The following is a 26490-nucleotide window of genomic DNA, read 5'->3' on the forward strand; positions in this document are numbered from 1 at the left end:
AGCAGGAGGGGGAGAAGATGGCGTCCACGAGCCGGTACGGGAGGCCGGCCTGGGCCCTCGGAGGGGCCCGTGCGGAGGAGGGCCGCGAGGGAGGAGGCGGGAGAGGCTCCGCCATCTCTCCCTGTCCGCCGCACAGGAGAGAAAATGGCCGCGTTGCCTCTGCTGCCACCCGGGGAGGAACCGGTGTCCCGGCTCGGCGCGGCTTTCTCGGTTCGCGGCGCAGCCGGCCCCTCTCCGGTTTCCCGTGTCTCAGGGCCACCCTGCGCAGTGGCAGGAGGCCAGGGAGGGCCGCGGGGAGGCCGGGCCTCTCTGACCTTCCTCGTGCGGGCGGGCTGGGCGGCCCCCGGGCGAGCGGCCTCTGAGGGGCCGCCGGAGGTTGGGAGTGCCGGGGGCGCTGAGCTCGCCGCCTTGCTGCTTCGTGTCGTTCTTAATCGGTAGCGCTCCGAGAAGGAGCGAGCGTTTTAGGGGATTTCGTGGCGATTTGTGACTTGATTCCGGGGCCCCTCGTTAGTGTGAGCTTGGTGGTACCGGTCCTTGTGGTGGAGCCCTTTTTCCTGTAGGGCCAAGCTCTGACCTCGGCAGTGCCTTATCTTGGTGCCGCTGAGGACGGCTGTAGCGGAGGGAGGGTTGCTCTCAGCCCGGGGCGTTGCGTGCCGTAAGGCCGTCGGGCGGCTATCGAGCGCCTTCCTCCGTGTCCCACGGGTGGGCACCGCCTGAGCGCGGAGCGCCCGGCGCCGGGCAGCGTGCGGCCGGCCGCCGCTCACGCTCAGCACCGCTTCTGAGCCGCGGTGGCTGCTCCCTGGCTTGGCTCCAGGTTATCGGGTCCTGAAAACAGCTTCTGGGCTTTCACCCTAAATCCGTACCGGCACTAGTCAGTGGCCAAACGGGTCTCGGGCTCCGAATTAGTCTTCTTCCTTGGAGACGTATTGAGGTTTTCTTTCAAGTCAGGGATGAAGGAAGGCCCATGGAGTGGTCTGTGGAGTGGCTCTATTACTCCTGCTAAACCTGTCCTAGGATTTAGGGAATGCTTCCTGGTAGTCTTATTTGCAACTCAGGAGCTATTTGCTGAGATGGGCCTTTACACACGTGCCCTGCATTTTCCTTCAGTATAGTTGGCTTAGTATATTAAACTTGTATGTTACAAGGAATACAGTATATATGTCTAGATAAATGAGTTAAAATTGGGATAGGAAGACAAATTTTTACAATGTTTTTTGAAGGTAAAGTCTGAAACAAAACCCTGTTAGTGTCAGGCTTCTGGATATTTTTTTTTCTTTTGCATAGTGTGTCGCTAGCCTTTTGCGTAATGTCAAATGTCAGATGATGGCACATGCTTTGTCAACAGTTTTGTCTTGTCATATGAAACTGCTGGCTGGGAATAGCGAGGAGGAAAGTAGTTTAAAGAACTTTTATGTAGTATTTTGAACATGATTTACATCTGAAGGTCTTGTGTGTACATGTTCTTTCTGGAGGCTTTAATATTAATAGTGATGTTGATTTTCAATTTTGGTTTCAAGTCAGATCTTTTTCTGAACAGTTTTCTGGATTAAAATGTTTGGGGTTTTTTTTGTGCTTTTGACTCATCAGAAATATCTAAAAAGTAAAAATTAAGTGGGAATGTGTAGATTAGGCTGAAATAATGGACTAATGGGAAAGGGGAGAACTCGGATTAATTTAACTGTTAATAGGATATTTTCTACAATTGAAAAGATTAGAAGTTATTTTTTGGCACTTTCAGATTGAGGTTGGTGGGTACTCATGACAAATTTTTTTGTCATCAACTTCTGTACCTTCTGTTTTTTAACTCAAGCAAAATGGCTTTGTTGAATATATGGACCCCAATTGTAAATATTTATTATTCCAATTTTGAAATTATTGGTTTTAACAGAATTACTCAACTGTCGCTAGTAGCTTGAATGACATATTTACTTGTAAAGTGTTTGGTTAGTGGCAATTGGTTATTCCTCTAGTCAGTAGCTAAAAGCTGTTGTGTTAAATAGTGCTAATACTTTATAGGAAGTTTTTTATATCTGCTGTAACTCTTGAAAGCGAGTGAGTGTGAAAGAGACATCCCTGTTGTCAGAAGTAGTTGTCACATAATCCCCTTCATGAGTTGATTGTTTTTTGTCAAGATCTCACAATTAATCAGTTGCATAGATTAAAATGGGACTTCTTCAAATACTTGAAAATAATAAAACAGTGATAGATTCAACTATTTTCTAAAAATATATGTTGTGTGTGCACTACTTCTTGGATTAAGGACCTGGTAAGTAATACTGATCTGATTAGAATGAGTGAGAATGCTCATTTGGAATGAGGCAGTTGCCACTTACTTCTTGGGAAACTTCATTTAGTGATAGACTGCGAGTTAGACTACACTTAATCAAGTCTGTTGTTTAGAATTTTTATGTTTTAATTTGAAGTTTGAATCTTTTGGTACAAGATAACGTCACAAAAAATTTGGAATTCAAGATGACCTGAAGTCCCGATTGTCAAATATAGTGTTACAGCATTTAAATAAAAGGTGAAGTTCAGGTGTTTAGGTTAATATTCTGTCATTCAAATCACTGTAAATTCTGTATTATTAAAGCATTCTTTTTCAGCAAGGAACTCTTATACTTTTGGATATGCAGCCTGCTTGATTAAAACTAATTAATACATCTAATTTTTTCCTTAGTTTGGATGTACTTCCGAGAGTGACTTGCCCAAATCATCCAGATTCCATTTTAGTAGAGGATTACAGAGCTGGTGATATGATTTGTTCTGAGTGCGGGCTAGTAGTAGGTAAGTAGCTATTCATATTTTTATGAATTTCCATAAAACTTAAATTGTGCGTGTAGATTTGTTTTCCCACAAAACTGGTATATGCTAATTCAAGTATTAAAAGGCTTTTTCTTGAAGCCTAAATGTTTTCTTTTATGATATTCTGTTGGCTAACAGCTTACTGTTTTGAATAGTCTGTCTTCTGGTAACTTCCTTGCATTATGAAAAGATCAAACTCTCTTTAAAGATTGAAAATTTAAAATATGTTGTAATATTGAATTAGAATATTGTGTTGTCTAGTCCAGTATTCTGTCTTTAATCATGACTGTTGTTTCAGTCAGGAAAGTACGAGAAATGTAATAAAAGCTCTTTGTCAAATAACTTGCTTACAAAAAAAAAAGGCAGCTCAGTTTTCCATTAGTTAGAGGTTATCTTCTGCCCTGAAGGATTTCTCTTTATATCCTTGCCAGCACCTGTTTTTGTTAATTACTTCTCCTAAGGCTTTTAATACTATCCAAAGTAAATATCCAGTTTTTCCTTGGGAATTTTGCTGAGCTATTTTACTCTGTTCGTGTGGCAGCAACTTCCACAGGCTAAACTGTATTTCTAAGTATAATGTAATATTTTAAATGAAAGGCCTTTTAGGTATTGTTTTTGAATGAGAGAGAGGGAGAGGGAATCATGTTGTCATAGAACATGCTGCTTATTCATTTTTATGTATCTTTTCTAGGATGTGCATCTTACTGTCTTTATTCCTTTTGCGTGGGAAACTTCTCATGCTCGTGTTATGATCATTCTTTAAACCTCGTTTATTTCTATCAAATTTCTTTGGATATGCCATGACCAAAAGAAAATTCTCTGTTTTGAGGGTGCGTGTTCAGGTGATTCATTCAGCGGTGCTAAATGTTTCAGATTGTTTTATATCCCTCTCTCCTAGACTGTGGTGATTTTGTTTTCGCTCTTGCTTTTCATGGAATTAAAAATTTTTGTACAGCTGTCACCATAAAGCTAAAGGTTTAATAAGTTGCAACAAAAGTAGTACTAATTTAGCCAGGTAACTAAAATGTGTCTTTTGTTTATGCTTATTAAAGTAAATGTTAAAATATTTAAACTTAGATACCAGTTTCCTTTAGAATTCTAAAACCATTTAAAAGGCTAGGGGGAGGATTGTTACTTTCTTTGATAAAAGGAGGGCTGGTTTTAATTACATAAATTCTGATAAAGATAAATGAATCATCGTAAGTTTGCTGGTTAAAAATTCAAATGTCCACAGCAATATTTCCTATTGAAATACGGTAATAGGCTTATAAGTTATTGTTTAAAAATAGTTTGGTCCATGTTCAGCTCTTTGCGTGGCTGCAATAGAAGTTGAAGCAAAATTTAGAAAAACCTGTCTTGATCAGTTCATAACTTTTAAGATAATTCTGGCTTTAGATGAAGAGGGAAAGGTTTTGCTTGATACGTTTCATTTTTAGGAATTCGTGAGTTTATCAGAAATCTCACTTCATGTACCTTCTGTTACCTAGTTACAAGGTATTCTTGCTTTAGAGATGTCCTCTCTGGTCTCTTCTGAATCAATAGCGTTGGAGATTTCTTCAGTTCAAGTTGTCAGCATTTTTGGTGAGCAGAATCATTAGAAAGTATTAATACAAACTTTTGCGGAGTTGAATTTTTAAAATGTGTTGAAAATGGCCTTATCCTCTTTACAGTCAACGTTAGTGGTAGGGTAAAAAGTGTTTTTTCTTTAAGCATGCAGTGTTTTTTAAGTAGGCCTTTCTATGGATTTATCACTAAAAGGCTTTAACGTTTACTTTTGTTGTGCTGATTGTTCTCATTCTGTCTTGCCTTCCTTCAGCAATGTAGTTTACCTGCATATGTCCAATTCATTAGCTAGGGTATCTAGCAGCTAGTTTGGAAAAGCAATTAAATTAGGTGAAGATAAATAATTGAAGAGTGCATGACCAAACAGAAATGTGAATATTCAACGTTTTTGTCTTCTTGGCTGGTAAGAAATTTAGGGGAGGAGAAAAACAGATCCAATTCTTGATGGCTGTTTTTCTGGAGATGCGTGTGAAGTAGGGATGTTTTAACGGAGTGAAGACAAAATTTTGTTTCCAAATGAGAAAACTTCTATGTATTTGTTACAGATGCCATGATGCATGTTCCCCTTTAAGTGATGATTTCATTTTCTCTTCTTACATAGAAAAGTCATGGATTTGTGTTTCAAGGCTTACATAGGTCTTGATGTGTAGGTGATGTGAACAGGGCCCACTGAGAATATGTTTTGAGGTGGGCTGAAGGTTAGTGAGATGTTTATCACTGAAGGGGATCAATTAGAACAGTTAAAAAACCCAAAAGACTCAATATATTCTGTAGCCAAAGAAGTGTTACAGCTTTATTTAAAAATATTGTGATTTTAGTGTCTGCAGAGCACTGCTGGTGTATGTGGGGCAGAATGGTAAATGCTGAATTTGTGCATTTATTTTACTGTTTTTTACTGTTGTAAAGTACATAGTGATGTGACGTCACTTTTTTTTATTTTTTTTTTTAAGTACAATTTGGCTGAAATTAGAGCAAGGAGTCTTTGACTAAACTAAGTGTATTTGCATTTGATGTTTTGCTTGCTCTGGCAAAGTACTAAAGTTTCACATTTGTGGAAAATGTGTGAGTTTATTAAATGTAAAACTTTGTCATAGGATAAAATAGCTGGTACGTAAATAATTTTCAGGTTTTATAATCAGTCTTCTGGGAATATGAGCTGAAGTCAATATTATTAGTATTATGACTGAGGTTGCATTTATCAGGTCTGTAGCTGAAAGGGTGAAGCAATGGAAAAGTTTGGGGGAGCAGGAGGCTAGGAGAAGGAGGAGCCGATCTCTTTAACAGCTGAATTCCACGTCTTAGGCAGAGCTGTATATTGGAAGTACTGCTTTTTAAAGTGATTTTTGAGAAATATTTTTGATCAAAGTTGTTTTGTACTCACAGGTGGTGGTGTTGGTGTCTCAATAAGATTGAAATTTTAAGTTAAATTCAGTACCTCAGTGCTTTTTCTTTGCACAGCTTTTTTTCACTTGTTCTAAATAAACTGTGCTGTTTTGCTGTGCAGTATTAAAACAATTAAATCTTGTAATGTCAGTATGACTGTAGCTGGTGGCTATTTTATTTTTGCTTCAAAATATAGCTTCAGTCTGCTAAAAACTCTCATCTGCCTTTTCACTGTTACCTTTCCTGTGTTAGCTTGTGTTCCATCTTTTCATGGTAACTGTTTGCAACTTGTTAACTTTTCCTCTTGCTAATTGCCTTCTCATGAAAGGCAGTCAGAGACCTAAATTGCAATTATGCATGGAATTTTGATATTAATCTGGATTGACGTGCATCTGAAACTTTACAAGTCTATGTACAAGTTTATCTGCTGTCATAAGTCTTGTGTTTTATTACACATACTTTTCTCAAATCATTCTAGGATATATGGTATGGTAAGTGTTCATGTGCTGGCTTGAGAATTCACAAACAGAGTTCTTAAGGTTTGGAGAAGTAGTGAGTTCTGTGTTCATTTAGAAGGTTGACCGTATCTCATTCTTCAGACAGACTTGGTGGGGGGAGAAGCATTTTGTTCAAGAACACAAGGCTAGTAAATCCTCTTTCTTGATAGGAAAATATTTTGCTTACTGCCTTTTAGGCAGTAAAAAAGTCTGGAAGTCAGGTGATATGCCAGAAGGGGATGAGGAGAGCAGAGTCTAAGTGGAATAGAAAGCACGATTTTTCCTGATGTAGCAAGGTGGTGAGCTGAATTGCAGAGGGGGATAAGAATGAGTCTGTATGGCATGTACAGCTGTGTAGCATCCCAGCTAAGTAGGAATACCTTTCTGATGTAAGTTGAAGACTTTCTTTAAACTTCTGTATAGTTTCATTAAATGTTGTCTTAGTGTGCAGTAGTTGGAGCAGTGAGGAGTTTGTTTTCACCATTTAGTAAGTGATTTTCTCTAATTGGTTAGGTCTGTCTGCTTCAGTAGGCAGGTATGCCTTAGAGAAGAACAGTGCTCTTGTATGGAGTCTTTTTGGATAGCCGCCTTAAATAAAAAAGCAGAAGTCTGTCTTCAGCTGATGAGAGTCCTTGGACAAGTATCAACTTGTTAAAGCTTTGAATCAGATTACTATATCCCGATGTTTATTCCATGTTCTGTGTATACCTGCATGTTCAGTTAAAGAATTTTGGGGAAGAATGTTCAATAGCTTGTGGTCAGCAGTAAGGCTGTTACAAAATTCTGTCAGAATTTTTGGTTGGCTAATGCTTCTGAAAAGTTTAAGATCTAAATGGTGTGTCTTAAATTCAGGTATGGTGTATGAAGAATAGATAAGATTTAACTATACAGCTGATATTTTTTTCTCTACAATGTAACAGATGAGTAGGAAGGGTTTTCATGATTGCCTCTCTGCTGGCCAGTCCATTACTCCGGATGCCTGTCATCAGACATGTGCTGGTTTTGGCTGGGTTAATTTTCTTCATAGTAGCTAATATGGGGCTGTGTTTTGGATTTGTGCTGGAAACAGTGCTGATAATGCAGGGATATTTTAGTTACTGCTGAGCAGTGCTTACACAGAGTCAAGGCCTTTTCTGATTCTCGCACCACCCCACCAGCGAGTAGGCTGGGGGTGCACAGGAAGTTGGGAGGGGACACAGCCGGGACAGCTGACCCCAACTGACCAAAGGGATATTCCATACCATATCATGTCATGCTAAGCATATAAAGCTGGGGGAAGAAAAAGGAAGGGGGGCACATTCGGAGTTACGGCGTTTGTCTTCCCAAGTAACTGTTACGCATGATGGCGCCCTGCTTTCCTGGAGATGGCTGAACACCTGCCTGCTGACGGGAAGTAGTGAATGAATTCCTTGTTTTGCTTTGCTTGTGTGCGTGGCTTTTGCTTTGCCTATTAAACTGTCTTTATCTCAACCCATGAGTTTTCTCACTTTTACCCTTCCGATTCTCTCCCCCATCCCACTGCGGGGGAGTGAGCAAGCAGCTGTGTGGTGCTTAGTTGCCATCTGGGGTTAAACCACAACAAAGGATAAGATTGATTCCATCTATATATAGATGCTTGTTTTCTGAAAACCAAAGAAACCATTTTTTTTTTTCCAGCTGTTGGTACTATCCTCTAAGTGAAGGTGCTTACGTACTTCTGACTTGGATCCAGTAGAGCGCAGTTATGCAGTTCCGTGTGTCTGTAGCCTTGTATCTGGTTCCTGCTTCCGCACTTGGTTTCCAAAGCACTAAAAAGTGTCTGACAAAAGTTAGTCCTTCAAGTAAAACTCTTTGCATCCACAGGACAGCTAATTATAAAGGATGCTGATACTTAAAGAAATACTGAATAGTTGACTTTTGCATGAGCATTCATGGATGCTTGATTTACACAGGGAATTTCTAGTATGAAGAAAGTAATTTGCTAGCCTTTTTCAGTCAGCATTTCAAATAGTCTGTATTTTAAATCTAAACCATTTCAGCTTTGAGGACAAGGGTGATGGTTCTACGTGTTTTAGCAATAACGCTTGTAACGGTGAAAACTTAGACTTCAGATGTCAAAAGTTGGCATCTTTTGTCAGGCTTTGTAATAAGCACCGCTCTTAGCATGAAATTCTCTGGAGGATAGAGGAGATTTTCTATTTAGTGGGTTCTGGGCTGGGAACCAAAGGTGTTTGAGAGCCACTATGAAGAATGCTTCCATTAGTTAAGTACTAGATTTATCTACTGGAATAACAGTAATGCTTTGAATCATCCTATTTAGGGAATGTGTTTTTTTTTACTTGCTTCCTTATCAGATTGGCAAAGTGATTTAGGGCAAATAAGGCCTAGAAATGACCTGAACTCCTCTGATGGAAGAAGAGTCAAAAGCCTCTTATTTTTGTGATGTAATGTAGGTCAGGCACAACAGTTTTCATTGAGATTCTATAGTTTGAAGCATCTTTCACAAGTACTTGAGCTGTTTGTCTTTTAAAGGCCACAAGTCCTGGAGGGGTGTAACTTCAACTGACCAGACTCATCCACCAGATTGTTTTAACATTTTCACACTCATTTGCTTCCTCCAAAATTATTACGAGTTGATGGCTTAGGAAGCTTAGGAAGTCTTTTTAAATTTGTCATCATTTTGATACGCAGGAGCTGCTAAGCCTTTTTTCTTGCAATGGTCATTTGCCTGCAGTGTTATACTGTCTGTTTCAATCCATAGTTGCCTAGAGGTACTGGTATGATGCTGCTGATGTCTGGAAACTAGTCATAGTCTTCTGTGGATTTTGTTTTGTTTTGTTTAACATCTCAAAGCCTGCTCTGGTTCTGTTATTTTAGCTGAGTCTTGTGAATAGGCTGGTGTTGCTGTTGGTGATGATACATTTGTGTTGTTGACAATTTATTGAAAACAAGATAACTTTTTGCAAAGAATATTGCTTTCTTACAAAAGGCTGGAAATTTTGTAGAAGAAGTTGTGACTGTAAAATTCTGGGTTTTTTTCCCCCCAAGAATTTATTCTTTGATAACATTTAATGTATCTGGTCTTAAATAGAAGTTCTAAAGCTGAAAACTGGAAAAAAAAGTTGAGTTTATACTTTGGAAGCTATAAAGTTGAGTACGACTGTATGGAGCAGTGCATAAGCTAATAAATAGAATGTGGAGGAATAGATATCTGGAGTACTCTGTCTAACTCTGGGTTCCTCAGTACCAGAAAGATAGAGACTTGCTGGAGCAAGTCCAGCAGAAGGTTGCAAAAGTGATTTAGGGACTGGAGCATCTTCCGTATGAGGAGAGGCTGAGAACTGAGACTGTTAGCCTGGAAAAGAGAAGGCTCAGTTCAGCCTGGCTTTGTGCAGTTATGTGTCTTCACTAGTCTCCTCAGCTTGTAGTCGGCTACCTGGGTTTTTCATTGTACTTTGTCTCATCACCTCATTACTCTGGTTTATAAGGAGTTGACAGAAATTAATTGTAATTCCATATTATTATTATTTTAAAATTTGGCATTGTAAAATTATTTTTATTAGAAGTATAATATATGTGCTCACTAGATGGCAGCAGATTCCTTGACTAACTGTAAGAATGAAACATTCTGTAGAAACAATAGGTATTTTTTGTACTAACGTGCAAATAAACTTTAATACCACATTTATGTTAAGATTAAAATATTAGTTGTTAATACATAGAACTTGATGCAATGTACAGCTAACATTAGAGCTCCTCTGAAAAAGACATAAGAACATACCTTCTCAGAACTGTTTCAAGACTGAATGTGGAAGATAACGTTAACTGAGGCTTGAATTTCATCCTATTTTGTGTTCTGATTAAACATCTTCAAATTGCAGCTATATTGTCTTCATATAACAGGTAATACAAAAAGCAAAAAGCAAATAAAATACATGTGTATTATGAGTTATTGCAAGTGGAGTACAACATTAAAATAGCTGGTATTATTTCTATATAAATACGTAATTGCAAATTCAGGGCTTGTTGAATGAAAATACTTTCTGTTAAGAAATCACTTTCTATTTTTGGGGGGGAGTAAACATATGTAATTTGTGATGTGTAGCTGTTTTAAGCTAACTTTTAAAAACTGTTCAAAATGATATTTTAATTTTTGATACTGACCTGAGTTTACTCTTGCATTTCTGTAGCGCATGCTCTTTGCATTTGGCAGTTGTGAAGAAAAGTAATCTTGGTCTGAGGTTTTCCGTTCTGAATAACAGTTCTGCGTTTTACTAAATGAGCTTTTCAGATGGTGGGTAACCTGAGTCAGTGAAGTTTGCAGTGTGTATTTCTACTAGAGCCTGTGTATTAAACTGTATTTTAAAGAGTAACTGAATACTATAAGAACGGGTTATGAAATGAAATGGGATAATGGGAGAAAAACTATGTTCAGAAAGATGCTTCAGGATATCAGTCTGGAGATGGGTTCCACAAAGATTTGGTCCTGTAAACTGTGTTTTTTATCTGTACGTCAGAGGAGGAAGCTGAGGAGATGAACTCATCTGTTTGATGAAAATTAAATAAAGAAATGTCTAATGTAACCATATCTAGTGAAGCTTATTTTTGTTCGGAAGGACTGCATCAAAAGGAAGTAGTGAAGGGAATATGCAGCCACGCCCATACTTATCGCAGCTCAGTACTGTTCCCAAAACCAATATAATAATGATGTGAGAAAGCAGAGAAGATTTTTATAAGGTCCTTCTTGGGAGCTTTTTTTTACTCTGATGTTTGATTGTCAGCCCTATTTTCCAGGTGCTTTAGGAAAGCCAATCAGTAGTGTATGACCCAGCAAATTCAGTTTAGGACTTCAAATGTTAACTCAGGACCAGTCCTTACACTGTGTTTTGTCAGGCTGACTTAGTATTCTAAGGTTTTATTTCGATCCCTTGGGGGGGACTTAGTTGCATCTGTACTAACATCATAGTTTCAAAGTGGTTTCTATGTTTTGAAGAGTTAAAAATAATAAATTAGACACTTTTTTTTTTATATGGCAAATGGGATAATTAGCTGCTTGTAGCTGAGTATATTTTCCATCTGTGGAGACCTTTTGGCCTATTTGTTCTGTTTTCGTTAATATTTCTAGCTTGTGTCACACTTTTATAGGAGCCTTCTGAAAGGTGGAATGCACTTCCTAGGACTGTGTATTTTAAAGAAGACACTGAGAGTATACAAAAACCTTCTTTCCTGCAATAGCAGAGTTCTTGGCAAAGTCAAGATACTTGCAAACTGCATCTTAATCACACAAATGCTTTATATTCAGTGATTTGTTCTACTTAATGTTTTCTCACTCTGAAATAGTAGTCTCAATCCTCTGTTTGTATTACAGAGGATTCGCCAAAGCAGGCAGTGATATAACACTTTTTTTGTTAGAGCAGGAATGGTTCATAACTCACAAGAGGCAGATCCCTGAGTGAGTCATTTAGGTCATTCCCACTTGTGTGGAAAAAATATTACATCATTGCCCTGTACTCAGTGTTCTATTTATACCATGCCAGAATTTTAAGTACGTTTTGCTTTTTTTAGATGCTGTAAACAGTATTGGGGGGTTGTCTTAAAGTAAAGTTACTGCTGGGCCATAGAAGGAGCATTACTGAATCAAATATTTACAGAGAGTCCAGGAGCTAGAGAGGAGCACACTGTCTGCTAATTTAAGCTTGCGAGGGGAGGAGAGGAGACCTTTGTAGCAAAAAGAATGGATGTGTGCCTTCTTTTTACTCTGCTATGTTCTTAACCTTCTAGTTTTTGATGATTTTTTTTTTTTACTCCCCCTCTTGGTTTTCATTAGAGAAGGTGGAGCATAGCTGTGAGCATGTCTGGCAAATACTGATGAGAACACCTCTAACCTAAATTTATTCTTTTTGGTTGTGGTGGTTTCTTACGGTTCATTCACAGCTTACAATTTCAAGGATATTCCTTGCATAATTTTATATTAAGGATAAAGCCTTCGACACAGTCTCCCACAGTATTCTCCTGGAGAAGCTGGCAACTTGTGGCTTAGACAGGTGCACTCTTCGCTGAGTGAAAAAACTGGCTGGACGGCCGAGCCCAGAGAGTTGTGGTGAATGGAGTGAAATCCACTTGGCGGCCGGTCACAAGCGGAGTCCCCCAGGGCTCAGTTTTGGGACCGGTCTTGTTTAACATATTTATCGATGATCTGGATGAGGGGATTGAGTGCACCCTCAGCAAGTTTGCAGATGGCACCAAGTTGGGCGGGAGTGTTGATCTGCTCGAGGGTCGGAAGGCTCTGCAGAGGGATCTGGACAGGCTGGATCGATGGGCTGAGCTCAATTGTATGAGGGTCAACAAGGCCAAGTGCCGGGTCCTGCACTTGGGTCACAACAACCCCATGCAATGCTACAGGCTTGGGGAAGAGTGGCTGGAAATCTGCCCTGCAGAAAAGGACCTGGGGGTGTTGATTGTCAGCTGGCTGAATATGAGCCAGCAGTGTGCCCAGGTGGCCAAGAAGGCCAACGACATCCTGGCCTGTATCAGAAACAGTGTGGCCAGCAGGAGTAGGGAGGTGATCGTGCCCCTGTACTCGGCACTGGTGAGGCTGCACCTCAAATGCTGTGTCAGTTTTGGGCCCCTGACTCCAAGAAGGACATTGAGGTGCTGGAGCATGTCCAGAGAAGGGTGACGAAGCTGGTGAGGGGTCCGGATCACGTGTCTTATGAGGAGCGGCTGAGGGAGCTGGGGTTGTTTAGCCTGGAGAAGAGGAGGCTGAGGGGAGACCTTATCGCTCTCCACAATTACCTGAAAGGGGGTTGCAGAGAGGTGGGTGTTGGTCTCTTCTCCCAAGTGACTAGTGACAGGACAAGAGGAAATGGCCTCAAGTTGCGCCAGGGGAGGTTCAGGCTAGATATTAGGAAAAATTTCTTTACTGAGTGGTGAGACACTGGAATAAGCTGCCCAGGGAAGTGGTGGAGTCACCCTCACTGGAGGTGTTCAAGGAATGTGTGGAGGTGGCATTGTGGGACACGGTTTAGTGGGCATGGTGGTGTTGGGTTGATGGTTGGACTTGATGATCTTACAGGTCTTTTCCAACCATAGTGATTCTGTGATAAAGTTTCCCATTCAGAATAGATTCCCCCCAATTACTTGTGCAGTTGTACTACTCTGTCCATTGGTCCTCTATTTTCTCCAGCTTCATATCTTGTATTGCTGTTGTTTGCAGAGCGCTTTTGTCTGTCTGCTTATGTTTTCACCAGGTTAAATCAGCCTCTGTGGTTTCATAATAAGACTGGAAATTTTTCTTGCAGTCAATGCTACTTATTTTTTGCAGACATTTCTTTCACAGCACACTTAAACACTGATAAAGGTAGTGGATTATTCCTCAGGTTTAGCGAAGCAGGGTGACAATTATATTGAAGTTTCTTCTGATATCCTACACAGAGCTGTAATCTGCTTTACTGCAAAACACTTCTTTTTGTACTTTTCTGTACATGTGTTCTTAAAAGTTCTGTAGTATTGCTCTAGAGGCAACACCTTTGGCAGCCTCTAGAGGCAGCAGCTTTTCCCAGACCTGTGAATAGAATGAACTGCACTGCCAGCAGTGGGGGATTTGAGGGTTTTTTAGTTTTTTTTTTGTGGTTTTCTTTTTGTTGATTTTTTTGGGGGGGTTGTTTGTTGTTTTTTAAGATTGTATCATTGTGATTACTGTAGGGCTTTTGCCTATGTCAAAATGTTGGTTTGTTTCTCAATCTGAAAAGTTGCTTTAGGAAAGGTTTAGAATGTAAGACGGATAGAGGACTGCAAGGAAAGTTGTTTCATTCAGAGAATGTGGATTTAGTGCTTTTTCTGCTTGCTCTGAATCTGTATTTAAACTCTTCCAGGTATAACAGGGTAGATTGAGTTTAAGAACAACTAGTTGTGTATATATATTGTGTGTTGATACTGTCAGGCATCATAAATGAAGTGGAGTTGGGCAGGGTCAGACCTCCGTGCAAGAATTGAGCTGCAAAATGTCATTATGGTGGGTTAGAAGGTGGCATATTTCAGAGTAGCAAGGACCTGGAGCTCATGCACAGAAGTGATTTACTACACTTTTTAATGAGATTGTGCATGACAGATAAATCACGTGCGCTCTGAACGCATGGCAAATATGAGAGAACTTGTTATGTTACAATAACTTACTCATTTGTCTAAGTGCTGAGAACATCTGTAGGCAACTGTGACCTCCAGCTTGAAATCAAGGTCTTGATTCCTTTTGTATATTGAAGATCCCATGATATTCTTTAAGCATAAGTGTAATTCTTTGTGTACTGGATGCATTTCTCTAGTTATTTATGTTTTCTGTGCAGCTCTAGTTGCATTTTATTTTTCCATTGCCTTCAACTTAACTTGTAAATCCCAAACATTTTGGTACATCGTCCTACAAGTTACTGTTCTGTTTGGGAATGCCAACAGACCGCCTTCTTATAATGAAGAACTCAGATGTGTGGCTTAATGTTTCATGAAATATTTCAAAATGTTACATTAATGCAGACTGTTGCTTTCTGTGAACTCAGGTGACCGGGTCATAGATGTAGGATCAGAGTGGAGAACTTTCAGCAATGACAAAGCAACAAAAGATCCATCTCGAGTTGGGGATACCCAGAATCCTTTGTTGAGCGATGGTGACTTGAGTACAATGATTGGCAAGGTAACACTTTAAATATTAAATTTTACTAAATTTGAGTGTTTTTTATGTCAAGTACATGTTTGTATGTCCATAGGGAAACTATTCAGAGAACATATTTACGAAGAGATTTTGTCTAAACTGAACTCTTAACACTTCAGTGGTGTGTAAAATGTGTCTCTCTCCTGGGGGCAGCAGGAAAGGGCTGACTTCTTCAATGAAAGAAAGTTTGCAGTGCTGTGGTGTTCTTGCCACTCCTTGAGATGCTGCTATAAATAGAAAAGCTGATGTTACAATCTTTAAAGAAACACTTTGACTTAGCATGTGTACTTGAGATGATTCTGAAATAACAGGTACTTAATTTTGAGGTCTCAATAACTAGTACTGCCCAACTTGAACTATCATTTTTTGTAATAAAATCTGTATCGGATTCATATTGAAGACCCAGAGATCTACATGCATGTTGTACGTGTTCTTCCAATTAATGTTAAAATGCTAAATGTGGAATTCTTTCATGGTGTCAGTGCTCCAGAAGAAAGTAGTCAATGTATATTTGAGTTGAAATTTAGTGGTACAGCCATATCTTGCTGTTTCCCATGAGAAAGCAAGCAAGATTAATTGCCCAAATGCACTCCCTCTAATGAAGTAGTGACCCAGGTAAGTTTTCATTGTTGTACTTTGTGTTGTATTTTTTACTGCAAGATCCAAATCGGTTTTTGTGGATTTCTTGAATGTTTCATGAAGGGTGGTCTAGTTGCTGATAAGTAACTATTAAAAAATACATTGCTGCTTCGTGTGTTGCGGTACATGCATACGAGGATTTCTCAGAAGTTTTTGTTCCAGTGATGTTGCTAGGATGAAGAAGTAGACATACCTAAATACTTACGGATATGTATAGGGGAGTGTGCACTATACTACTTAACCAATAATTCTTCAAAGAGATTGACTAGTGAATACTGATATGGACGGCTAATCTTTCATTGGTGAAAAAGAAACCTTCTGTTCAAAGGATTATCCAAGTAGATGCTTGTGTTTTGGACAACTCCAAGCATTGCTGCCCACTAGATTTTAGGACGCCTTATGGTGGCTTTTGGAATCTGTTCAGGCAAATAAATTTCTGCACTGCTCCATTAAGAAAGTTGGCATTGTGAAGTAGCTCTGTGAATCAGTGCTGTAGAAGTCACTGGAGTATTAGTGTCACGTGTATAGGTCCGGAAAGATTGTACTTCTCAGGGCTTGGATTTCTGTCACTGTTCTGGTCAGCTCTGATAAAGATCAGAAATACACTTTTGTAGGCAGATGGAGAAATGGACTGTTTGCTCTAGGTTCACACTGTTGTCTCACTTTGGGACTGTGTAAATACAGGGTTTGTTTCTGGGAGCTCAGTTTGATTCAGTAGGTAGGATGACCACCTGAGCTCTTTTAGAACCTGTGTGTTGGAAAAGATGAGATACTCCAGCTAAAGATAGAATTTGTATCCAGGTGAACACTGACTTGTGCTGTTAACCCTCTTCTCTCTGGAGGTTCAGATCCTCACTTAGAATAAGAGGGATAGCAGCCTCAGTGAGAGAATTACAGATTTAAAGAAATATCCCTGAAAAGTTTGTTTTTCAATGAAAACTAACAATTTTCAGAGATGGGCATTCATTTACTGAAACAGTGTTGCTGTTAACCAGAACATTCCAGAATAGGCATGACTGTCAGCGTGGTGTGATTTGACCTATGAGAACTGTGAGTAAAGATGTCCAAGTGCTGGAACTGCCAGGATCATGTTGGAGAATGTAGAGGGGGCAGACTGTCCTACTGCGCATATCTTGTTTGCGTGGGGAGGAATCACAGAGGAGACATGTTATTTTCTGCAGAAAATTGGGAATCTCTTTGACAAACCAGGATATGTTCTGGACAAGAGTTCCTGTGTTTGTCTTGCCAGTGAGCAGGGGCTCTGGGATGTCAGCTCATTGATGTGTGAACTCTGTATCAGGAGCTGCATTTTTCCTCAGTCATTTGGAAGGAAGAGAATGGCTTATATCAGAAGATGCTGAAGATATTTACTTAGCAGTGCAGAAAGGGCATGAATTTTGCAGCAAAAAATAACTAAACCAAGCAAGTAGTACATTTCTCAAAGCAGTCTTCTGAGGTCACTGCCAGCAGTAGGCTGGGATGAGGATTGACCTAGATATGCACAGTGGTTGAACAAGGGTGAAATTGGTGTAGCCATGAGGAAGATAAGTAGTATCTGACAGAATAACCTTCATGAATTCCAGAGAATGAATCAGGATAAGATTGTATTTTCTCAGTTAACAACAATTCCTAGAATGGCACCCCACTCCCTACCACCCCCACCCCTCCTGCAAAAACTCGACCAAACAAAAAAACAAAACCAAAACACAGCCTGTGTTGTAGAAAATCCAAAAGAGAAGGACATTGATAATTTTCATGTCACATCATATTAGAGATCTATTGTAAACTCCTGGGAATGTAGGTGGAAATGGAGTCCGAACCACTTGTCGGTTACAACAGTAAAGTTCTGGTGGCTGGCTGTTGCCTTGAAATAGTAAACCAAGGGGGCCAGTTCTGCTTCACACAATAGTTTGTCACTCTCTTGTCTTTGAAACCAGGAGGTGCTCTTTGGGACTCCTTTCTGCAGGAGGTATGTGGTCTGTATCTGCTAGCAGCAAAAGAGAGGCTGCTTTGCCCATGCAAAGGGATTAGTTCCTGATTGGTTTTAGTACTTAAGGGACCCATCTGTCTGAGGCAGCAACAGTCTGTGTTGGAAGAAAGGTTAATTCGTCTGTGAAGAGGAGGACGAATAGCATAGTTGGCTGTGGTAGAAGTGGTTTGCATTCTTCAGGCAGATCTTCAGGGTATTAGCACAGAACTGTATCTCTCTGAAACTAGATACTGTGTGCTGCAGTTGATCTGATGACAGTGCGGACCAGTTGCAGACATGGTGAAGTCTGGCATTAGTTGTGACTTGATTGCCAGAATATTATAGTTATTTCTAAAATCCTCATGTAAAATTCAAGAAAAATAATTGAACAAGCAGCTTCTAGATCTGTCTTGATATAAAGAACTCTTTTCTATGAATCTAAACCAAAACTTTTAAGTTTTGGTACCTATCTTGTGGAAGAAGTTGTCTTTTGTCACCCTTTGTACTTATTCCTTTTTTTAGTGACTGCAACTACAAGAGAATTTAGGTTCGTTGAACAAGAAACTAATGCAATCTCTTGGTATAGAATTCCTATCCTTTGATCAGATGCCTCTGAAAGGAAGCTGGCTGTTGTCAGACTGCAAGGCCTGGATCTGGAAGTGCTATATTGATAAGCAGTGGCAAGATACCAATGATGATGATTGAAAAAGAAGAAAGAATCCATCAGACTGCGTAATGAGTTGGTTGTAGTGGGCAGGAAGACTGCTGGATCTGGGGGCATTCCTTGATGCTATGGATAAACTCAAGTCAATGATGTGGATAATGTTGGTGATACTTCTGATTTCTGCTATTAAGGGGATATACTGGGGTACAAAGCTGTTGGCTGCCAGTGCTGTAAACCTAACCTCCATTGAGGTCCTTCGGACACTACCACTGTTTACTGGACTGTGTTTTCTCACTGTAGCAATCTTTGAGGCTGTTTCCAGGATTGTATCCGTGAAGTTTCTGCCCCAACAAACAGGTGGAACTCCTGACTTTGGCAAGTACCTTTGTTGTTGAGATGGGAAAGGTGTGAGCTGATGTCTCATAAAGGCCGCAACAGTAACACACACAATTCTTAAAGTCTATTTGATTTCAGTTAAAACTGTATGGCTTCTGTTTTTTCCATGAAGGGAAAGGGACTCCTAACATGGTTGTCAAGGGCTGAAGCCAACAAAGCATTGTCTCTCAATTGAAAGCTCCAGAAGGAAAGTAGATGGTGCATTTAAATAGCAAATGCAGGGAGAATTGCTGTGGTTTATTTAAGTGGTTGAGATGGAAGAGTATTTTCCAATCCTTTTATAGTTGTGAGCTGTATACTGGGTATGGCTCTTGGAGAGTGTTCATACTGACAGGGTGAAATCCTTTGGCTAACAGTACTTGCCTATAGCTGCATTGGTATTTTCAATATACATAAGCAAATGTTCAAAGGAAAAGGTAACCGTAAGTACCAGCAAGAACGTAAAAACTGAGAGGTTAAGGAGATCCATTACCAAAAAAAAAAAAAAGTATTTTAGGTGCTGTGTAGTGGAAGAGGAAAAATCCCTGTGGTGAAAGGGAATACTTGATGGTCCCAGGACAGAGCAGTGTTTCCTGGTAAAGGACTATCTGGCACAAGGCCTGAATAGACAAGGACTGGGGACTTGCTGGCAGGGTTGATAGGCCTTTGACTGTGGTCATTCTTCTGGCATCTACAAGATTTTGAGCACATGCAGTTCCTGTGAGCATTTGTGTATATCACTAGTCTAGGAGGCCATGATGCACACGAATGTGGTAATGCATTGTAGGGAACAGGGGTATGAGTGGTGTCCAGGAAAGAGCCTTTTGTCCTGAGACTTGTGTATATTTTGGGCCAAGGAAAGTTGTTCTGGCATAACTTCTGAAAGGAAGGTCTAGTGTTGCAGATACGTTTGTAATGCTCTTTGTGGCCTGAAGTTTGTTGTGCTTGATTCTTGCTCTTTGTTTACCTTTAAACCTTACTGGGAATCTTTGGAGAGTTGGAGGTGTTCATCCAGTCAAGGAAGTAGGATTGCCTTTGGAGCAGCCCTCTGCTGTGCTGGTGCCAGGATCATTTCTGGGTGGTTGTTTCATCTGAAAGGATGTTTGAAGGAGTAGGAAAAAAAACTAAGAACAGTCTTGGAACCTAGCATCTGTCATAGAGGGCCTATTCAAGGGGCTAGGGAAACTTGCGAGGGAGGGTTCTGGGCCAGAGTCCTCGATCTCCACAGCAGTATCAAAGTTTACGTGCACCACAGATAATGGGTCTCAACAGTACAGAGGTATCCACTGAGCGCATCAGAAATGGGGTGTAACTGGAGTCCTTGAGTGAGGGAAAGTGTAACAGCGTAAGTGAATTGTCAAGAGTGACAATTAGTGTCAGCCAAAGAATATGTATTAAATGCAGATGTGCACCAAGGAGAGATTATAGAATTGGCGTCTGTTTTAGAATAGAAGGGCCATTCCCAAGAATATGAATCAGGAAAGAAGAAACGAGCTCTTACTCCATCTGGGCAGCTCCGAGGAATAAGGTGGTGCCAGGGTGGGTCTGCCCTTTGTTTACTATGTCCTGGTCCCACTTTGTACTACTGGACATCCTGATACATTGCTGAGTCTTCAACTTGAGAATTCTGTATGCAAATGCTGGATGTGAATGGCCAGGTTAGCAGTCAGTCATAGATCAAGATCTGCTTTATGCTTACTGTTTTTGGCAAAACAGAACAGTGTAGTAGTCTGTCTGCAGTGGCCACCATATCAGCGTGTTTAAATGACCAAATATATCTGCAATGAAAGTTGGATGCCCCTGCCCAGCTAAATTGTTGAAGGTTCCAGCAAGGAATAAATGCTTGCTGATTCAGGGAATCCAGGTTTCTAGTCATGATGTGGAATAGTTGTGAAGAAGCATTTTCCACTTGAGGGAACGCATGGCCCCAGACACTGTGACAGCAAACACATAAGTAGACAATATAAATTACAGATGTTGCTCTTCTGAACTTGCAGGCCATGTTGTCATCATCCGCTATTACTAATCTGATGTGGCATTATTTTTTAAAGACATGTTTCAGTCTGATGGCTAATTGAAGACCTTGGACATTTTTAGACCCTCTTAGTTGGGCAAAATTGATTGCTTATTTAATAGAAGTATGCAATTTGTACTATCAGTTGTAAGGTACAAAAAATGCATGTTGGAAGCTTGTTTTGAAGTTGTCACGTTGAGTTCGTTGCTCTTACTTCTCTTAAGACCTCAAGCTTTTCTTTTAAGAGGCCTGTAGTTTTCCTGTAAAGGCAGAATGTATGGATTTTTACATTTTGCCATAATTAAGGCTTGCAGCTGCTAGCAGGCACAGTATCAAATTGTTTTTGAATAGGTCATTGGTTTGGACGTTCTCTTTGCCCATGCCTTCATTTTCATATTTGAGTTATCATTGTAACAACTGGTCTCCAGTTGGCCATAAAAATTTGTTTTTCTGACTTGCCAGTCTGCCACAGCACAGATGCAGCCCAAATGACATATGGGTTGCATAAAATCTAATCTTGGACCTCAGCGTTGGTGACAGCGGTATTGAGATGCACGCATTTTATTCTTTAAACTATTGTTAAATTAAGAAAGAAAAATCCCTGCGTAATCTATGGTCCTTGGAAATCAATTCTCGATTTGAGACTTGAGCAAAGTATAGAACCTGATGTTTGGTACAATGCTTGGTTGTATGATTTACGTCAGTGATGTTTATTTGCACAACTGTTTGAACTGAACGCTTTCAAGTATATAAAGCTGGAAGCTGTTTGCTTTTGAAATAAGGAGGACTTTGCTTGTGTTTTATTGACAATAAGAATTTTTCTTTTCAGGGCACAGGTGCAGCAAGTTTTGATGAATTTGGGAATTCAAAGTACCAAAATCGCAGAACTATGAGCAGCTCTGATCGTGCAATGGTGAATGCTTTTAAAGAAATTACGAACATGGCAGACAGAATCAACCTCCCTAGAAATATAGTTGTAAGTTCATGTCTCCCTTCTTTAAATTGTTCTGGCATTGACTTAGTTAGCATAATATAATGAACACATGAATTTTTGATATTGCTGCTAATTAAATGGCCTAGAGTTAATTAAATTTAGTCTTCTTGCTTTGAAGGATCGAACAAATAATTTATTCAAGCAAGTGTATGAGCAAAAGAGCCTGAAGGGAAGGAGTAATGATGCTATTGCTTCTGCTTGTCTCTACATAGCCTGTAGGCAAGAGGGTGTTCCAAGAACATTTAAAGGTAAGTTTTCAGTGATACAGATTCAATTTTGCTATGAAGTAAAGGTCTACTTACTGTTACTGTAGGAGGTTGGTTTTCTCATTCCTGGACTTCGCTGAATTGGCTGTTCTCAGCTACAGCTCACCTTTTTCGGGGGAGGATAGGAGTGAGCCTGGAAATTTGTTGCATTTGTGAAGTGAGTAGCTGCTCAGGCATGGGATTTTTTTATCATAATGCATTAAAAAAAATTTAGCATTTGAAAGTCATTCTGAGTGTTGATGAAACTTAAAAGGTTGATTGGAGGGTGATGGGGGACTGTTGTAACTGAATTTGAACCAACAGTTCTGCAATAAATACGTGCAGCTTTCCCTGATAGGGATACAACTTTTTTTGGCATCGAGTACCAAATTTCCCTTACTAAGCAAGCTATATTAATTAGCTCCTTACGAAAAATGTGCACTGACTGAAGTGATTTGGAAGTTTCACAAATGTGCAAAGCTTATTTAGTGATGGTGACCTTCATGACATTGGCCTTCTTTGTGGGTCTTAATCAAATTTGATTGTCAATATATTATTTCAGGGGAGCAAATGCTGTCAAGCCTAAACTTTAATTTTTACTTTTCATTTAGAAATATGTGCAGTGTCCAGGATTTCAAAGAAGGAAATAGGCCGGTGTTTTAAACTTATTTTGAAAGCTCTTGAAACCAGTGTTGATTTGATTACAACTGGAGACTTCATGTCAAGATTCTGTTCCAATCTGGGTCTTCCCAAACAAGTACAAATGGCAGCAACGCATATTGCTCGTAAAGCCGTGGAATTAGATTTGGTTCCTGGGAGAAGCCCTATCTCTGTAGCAGCTGCAGCTATTTACATGGCATCACAAGCTTCTGCAGAGAAAAGGACACAAAAAGGTAAAATTTATCTTTTCCCTTTTTTCTTTTTTTTTTTCTTCCCTGTATCTTGCTGTTTGAAAGAGAGTTCAGTGTTACTGTAAAACTTGGATGAGGTCTGTGCAAGGGATGATGAGCTGCTATTCTAATTGCATACAGCAAGGACCAAACCAGGATCTCCCACTCCCCAAAATGAAAATAGAGTAATTGGCTATACCCAGTGTAAACTGAGTTCACTTTCTTCCGGCTCTAGGAATGCATTCAAATGAACATAATTTTAACTTTACCCATGCTAATATTTGTGTGTGTACATTCTGTTGCTATAAAATACTCCAAATGCAAACTTGGGGGCTGTCACAGGTAGCGTTACGGCTTTAGATTACATTGAGTCTTTAATCATTCTAGCAATCAGGGAATCACCTAAATTAGTACATGTTCCTTGACTTCTTGCGAGCCTGTTAAAAAGATTGAGAGTGGTAGGACAGCAGGCTTGGCCGTAGATCACTTTTGGCATTGCCCTCTTCCGGTAGGGTAGCCCTTAGGAAGCCAGTAAAGAGTTCGGGGCTCTTCTTGAGCTTCAGAGCAGTGTGGATCAGCCTCCGGGGCTCAGGAGAATCAGGCCTATGTGGGGGCAGCACATGGAGAAGGAAGGGGAGCGATGGCTGCAATGGTTAGAACTTGGTGTGACAAACGGATCCAAGTGCTGGTAGCTGGCTGTGGAAGCTCTGTTGATGTGTCTAATCCAGTTCAGATCAGAAGTGTTAAAAATGTAGCTATTTCTTAGTGGGGAGCTGCTTTTAGGTAAAGAACAGCCTTTATCTGTCAGGTTGTGGTGCTTTGTTCTGCATTAATCACTGCTTATTCTGTCCCTGGAGCTTTCATCATGTTGGCAGTTTCTGGGCATGCGAGTGATCTAGAGCCCAAGCAGTACGATGCCTTCATCCTTGCTCGCCTTGAGCTATTGGATTATGTCTCTTAAGAGTGATGATTAAAACAAAATACAGCTGCCTGCCATGGATACAGACATGGCTCCATACTCCTTCAGTGTCCTCAGACAATGCTGAAGGCTTTCATGCAGTTCAAGGTTTAAATTCCAAATTTGGTTAAATCTTGAATAAATTTAAGTTTTTGTGCATCTCAAACAAATGTTTCCTTTTGATTGTTAAACAGGGCTCTGTGCCTCTGACTTATTTCTCTGTGCATTTTAAGGTAAATGTATTCCATGTTTAGCTGAAGGTATTGCTTTTTGTCTCCGCCCAGGTCTTTTGGTGGATTTGCTTATATTTAATTAAAGCTCAAAAATTGAGATCCTGATGATTTATTAGAGTATTGCTGGGTGCATGTTGAGTTTGCAGTAGATGTTTCAAATGACTTCTATACTCTTGGCCCTCTGCCGATTTGAAACTGATATTATTCCAAGATTGATAGCGTAAGTTGAATTATGGCACGTGAGAAGACAGACTTATGTATGCAAAATATTAGTCACCATGTTTAAAACCATTTTACCAGGCTTTTGGGAGAGTTATGAATTAAGCTAACTGTATAGCACTTCTTGATCAATTATGCTTGCTGGTTTCTTCAATATAAATGGCAAAAGTAAAAACTAACCACTTATCTGCTTTTTGTCTTAGAAATTGGTGATATTGCTGGTGTGGCTGATGTTACGATTAGACAATCGTACAGGCTGATCTATCCTCGAGCTCCAGATCTCTTCCCAGCAGACTTCAAGTTTGATACCCCAGTAGACAAACTACCACAGCTGTGAAATTGCAGAGCATTACTTTTAATTTCTATTAAAAAAAAAAAACCCACCACCAAGAAACTTCTGATTTTTGCCTATAATAAAGGATGTACAAAGTGTTAATATTGAGTCTTCATGTTGTGGAACTGGAGGATATGGAGATGGAGCATAACTGCTGGAATGCAGCACACATTCCAAGGGGTAAACAACTCATTGTGTGGCATTTTGTATGTATATATTAGTGGAAGTAAATATTTAATGACTGTTGCAACAAACTTAATTTCATATTATTGTACTTATTTAGATTTCTTTTGTAGGGATCTAGCAAGATGTATTTTGGAAAATTTAAAATACTATGTAATTCCCAAATAAACTGTTTTCCAAAAATACTTACTATCTTGTGAATATGACTGCAACGTGACATGCACATACTGTTCCACGTGCTGAGAACTGGAATGCAGTCCACAGAATGGTAAGAGTTAGCTTTATGCTTAGGGACCTGGTCACAAGGCTGCTTAAATGCTCGCTTTCTTGACAATTTTTAATCTCTAGTGTGGCTTTAGTATTTGTAGTTAGCTGTAGGGTAGAATGTGGATGACTTAACACAGAATGCAAAGCAGTCGCTGAAAAGCGGTTAGAATATTTGTACAACTGCTGCTGAAGATTTCCAGATTTGTTGTGAAAGGATTAGTCACATCCTTGGCACAGTCTCCCTGATTCTCACTGATGTCTCTCCAGTTTGCTTGTGTGAATTTGACATAATGACAAAGCAGCTTACTTTAGTTCAATCCCTGACAACTTTGTGATGCTTGGTACTGTACAAAGGAAGGTATAAAATATTTCTAGTAAAAGTTTCTGTTAAATGTTCTGACCTGTCAGTCCACCCTGCAGTCTGGCTGGCCAGTGATAAAGCTTTTGGCAGTTACGTTTGAAGTGAGCACTTGCTTGCTTGAAACGATGCACCAGGTGCTGAGGAGTGAAGGCCCGAAGTTATTCAGCCCTCCCCAAACTAACAGCTTTGAAAAACTAGTTGCCTGTGGACAGTGTCCCTCTGTGTGCAAAGCAACAAATGTACTTAACTGGGAGTCTCTTGGTTCCTGAGTTAATTTTGTATCACAGGTGCAAATTCATTGTAATCACCCAAATGAACAGCTGAGGGGTCAGCTTGCTACACATCTGGTCCTGAGCCATCCAGAGGGAAGGCTGTGTGTCTAGTGCTAATAACACTAATTGTCAATGGCCCTCACTGTTTTCTTGCTGGTTTAGTTTCAATCCTCTTCTGCCAGTCGAGACTATTGAAATGTGGCAGCTCAACATTTTTTTCTGTAAACAAATAACAAAGGCTGTACAGTTCTGTTACACCATTGAAGCTGTTGGTTGCAGTCACAAAAAGTTCTGGTGCAGATGTTAAAGGTGGTGTTCTTGGTAGTTTGGAGGGATTGTAATCTAATATATTTCTTTAAACTTTGTCACAACATTTTCTATTACCTGGGATTTCCCTGTCTTGCTCTGAGCTACTCTGTCTACCTTCTCTGGGAGGGTAGGTGTGATGCTTTGAATAGGCAGGGCCTGACCTTTAATGTACTGTTGCAGTTTGGAAATGCAAAGGTGAAAGTTCTTTTACCATGAGTGTACTTTCTAGCATAGGTCAGTATGTTAAATCTACTACACGCAGGTTAAAAATGTCTGAAATGTACATTTACAATAGTGCTCTTATTTTAAATGCTTTCAGGCATTATGCACGAGCACTTGACATCTAAGTGGTGAGTGTTTGCAGCTGAAATTGTTACATACAGCAAAAGCTGTCTGGACTGAAATTTAGATACATCTGTGCAAAGCTCTGGAGTGCAGATGGAGGCAGGGAGGGATGTACTATCCTGGCTTGACCCTGCCTCTTCCTGCAATTCCCCAAGCAGTTCCTGTACCTCCCTTGGTGCGGAGATAGTAGTAACTGCAGCCCAAAGAGGTAGAACTAGGAATAGGCTTGAAGGGGCTGTATATTCTGAAAACTACTACTGGTCCCAGTAGACTATGGTTAATGTGAAGCATTCC

At 40.0% G+C, this 26490-nt stretch overlaps 1 protein-coding gene across 1 annotated transcript; it reads left to right on the top strand.

The window, feature by feature from the left end:
• GTF2B (general transcription factor IIB) lies at positions 1 to 24812 on the top strand. The gene is made up of 7 exons (XM_059822009.1): positions 1 to 34; positions 2678 to 2784; positions 14774 to 14907; positions 21416 to 21562; positions 21699 to 21828; positions 22437 to 22718; positions 24329 to 24812. Exons 1-7 carry the CDS (start codon positions 18 to 20, stop codon positions 24460 to 24462), a joined length of 951 nt encoding a protein of 316 aa, XP_059677992.1. The 5' UTR covers positions 1 to 17; the 3' UTR covers positions 24463 to 24812.
• Positions 24813 to 26490: the final 1678 nt, after the last annotated feature.

The sequence above is a fragment of the Gavia stellata genome, chromosome 10 (genome assembly GCF_030936135.1).
Source record: "Gavia stellata isolate bGavSte3 chromosome 10, bGavSte3.hap2, whole genome shotgun sequence".
NCBI lineage: Eukaryota > Metazoa > Chordata > Aves > Gaviiformes > Gaviidae > Gavia > Gavia stellata.

Excerpts from the sequence above, each read along its gene's own strand:
- GTF2B (XM_059822009.1), top strand. Across the intron at positions 2,785-14,773 it reads TGAGTGCGGGCTAGTAGTAG|GTGACCGGGTCATAGATGTA; the intron begins GTAAGTAGCTAT and ends CTGTGAACTCAG. Across the intron at positions 22,719-24,328 it reads AGAGAAAAGGACACAAAAAG|AAATTGGTGATATTGCTGGT; the intron begins GTAAAATTTATC and ends TTTTTGTCTTAG.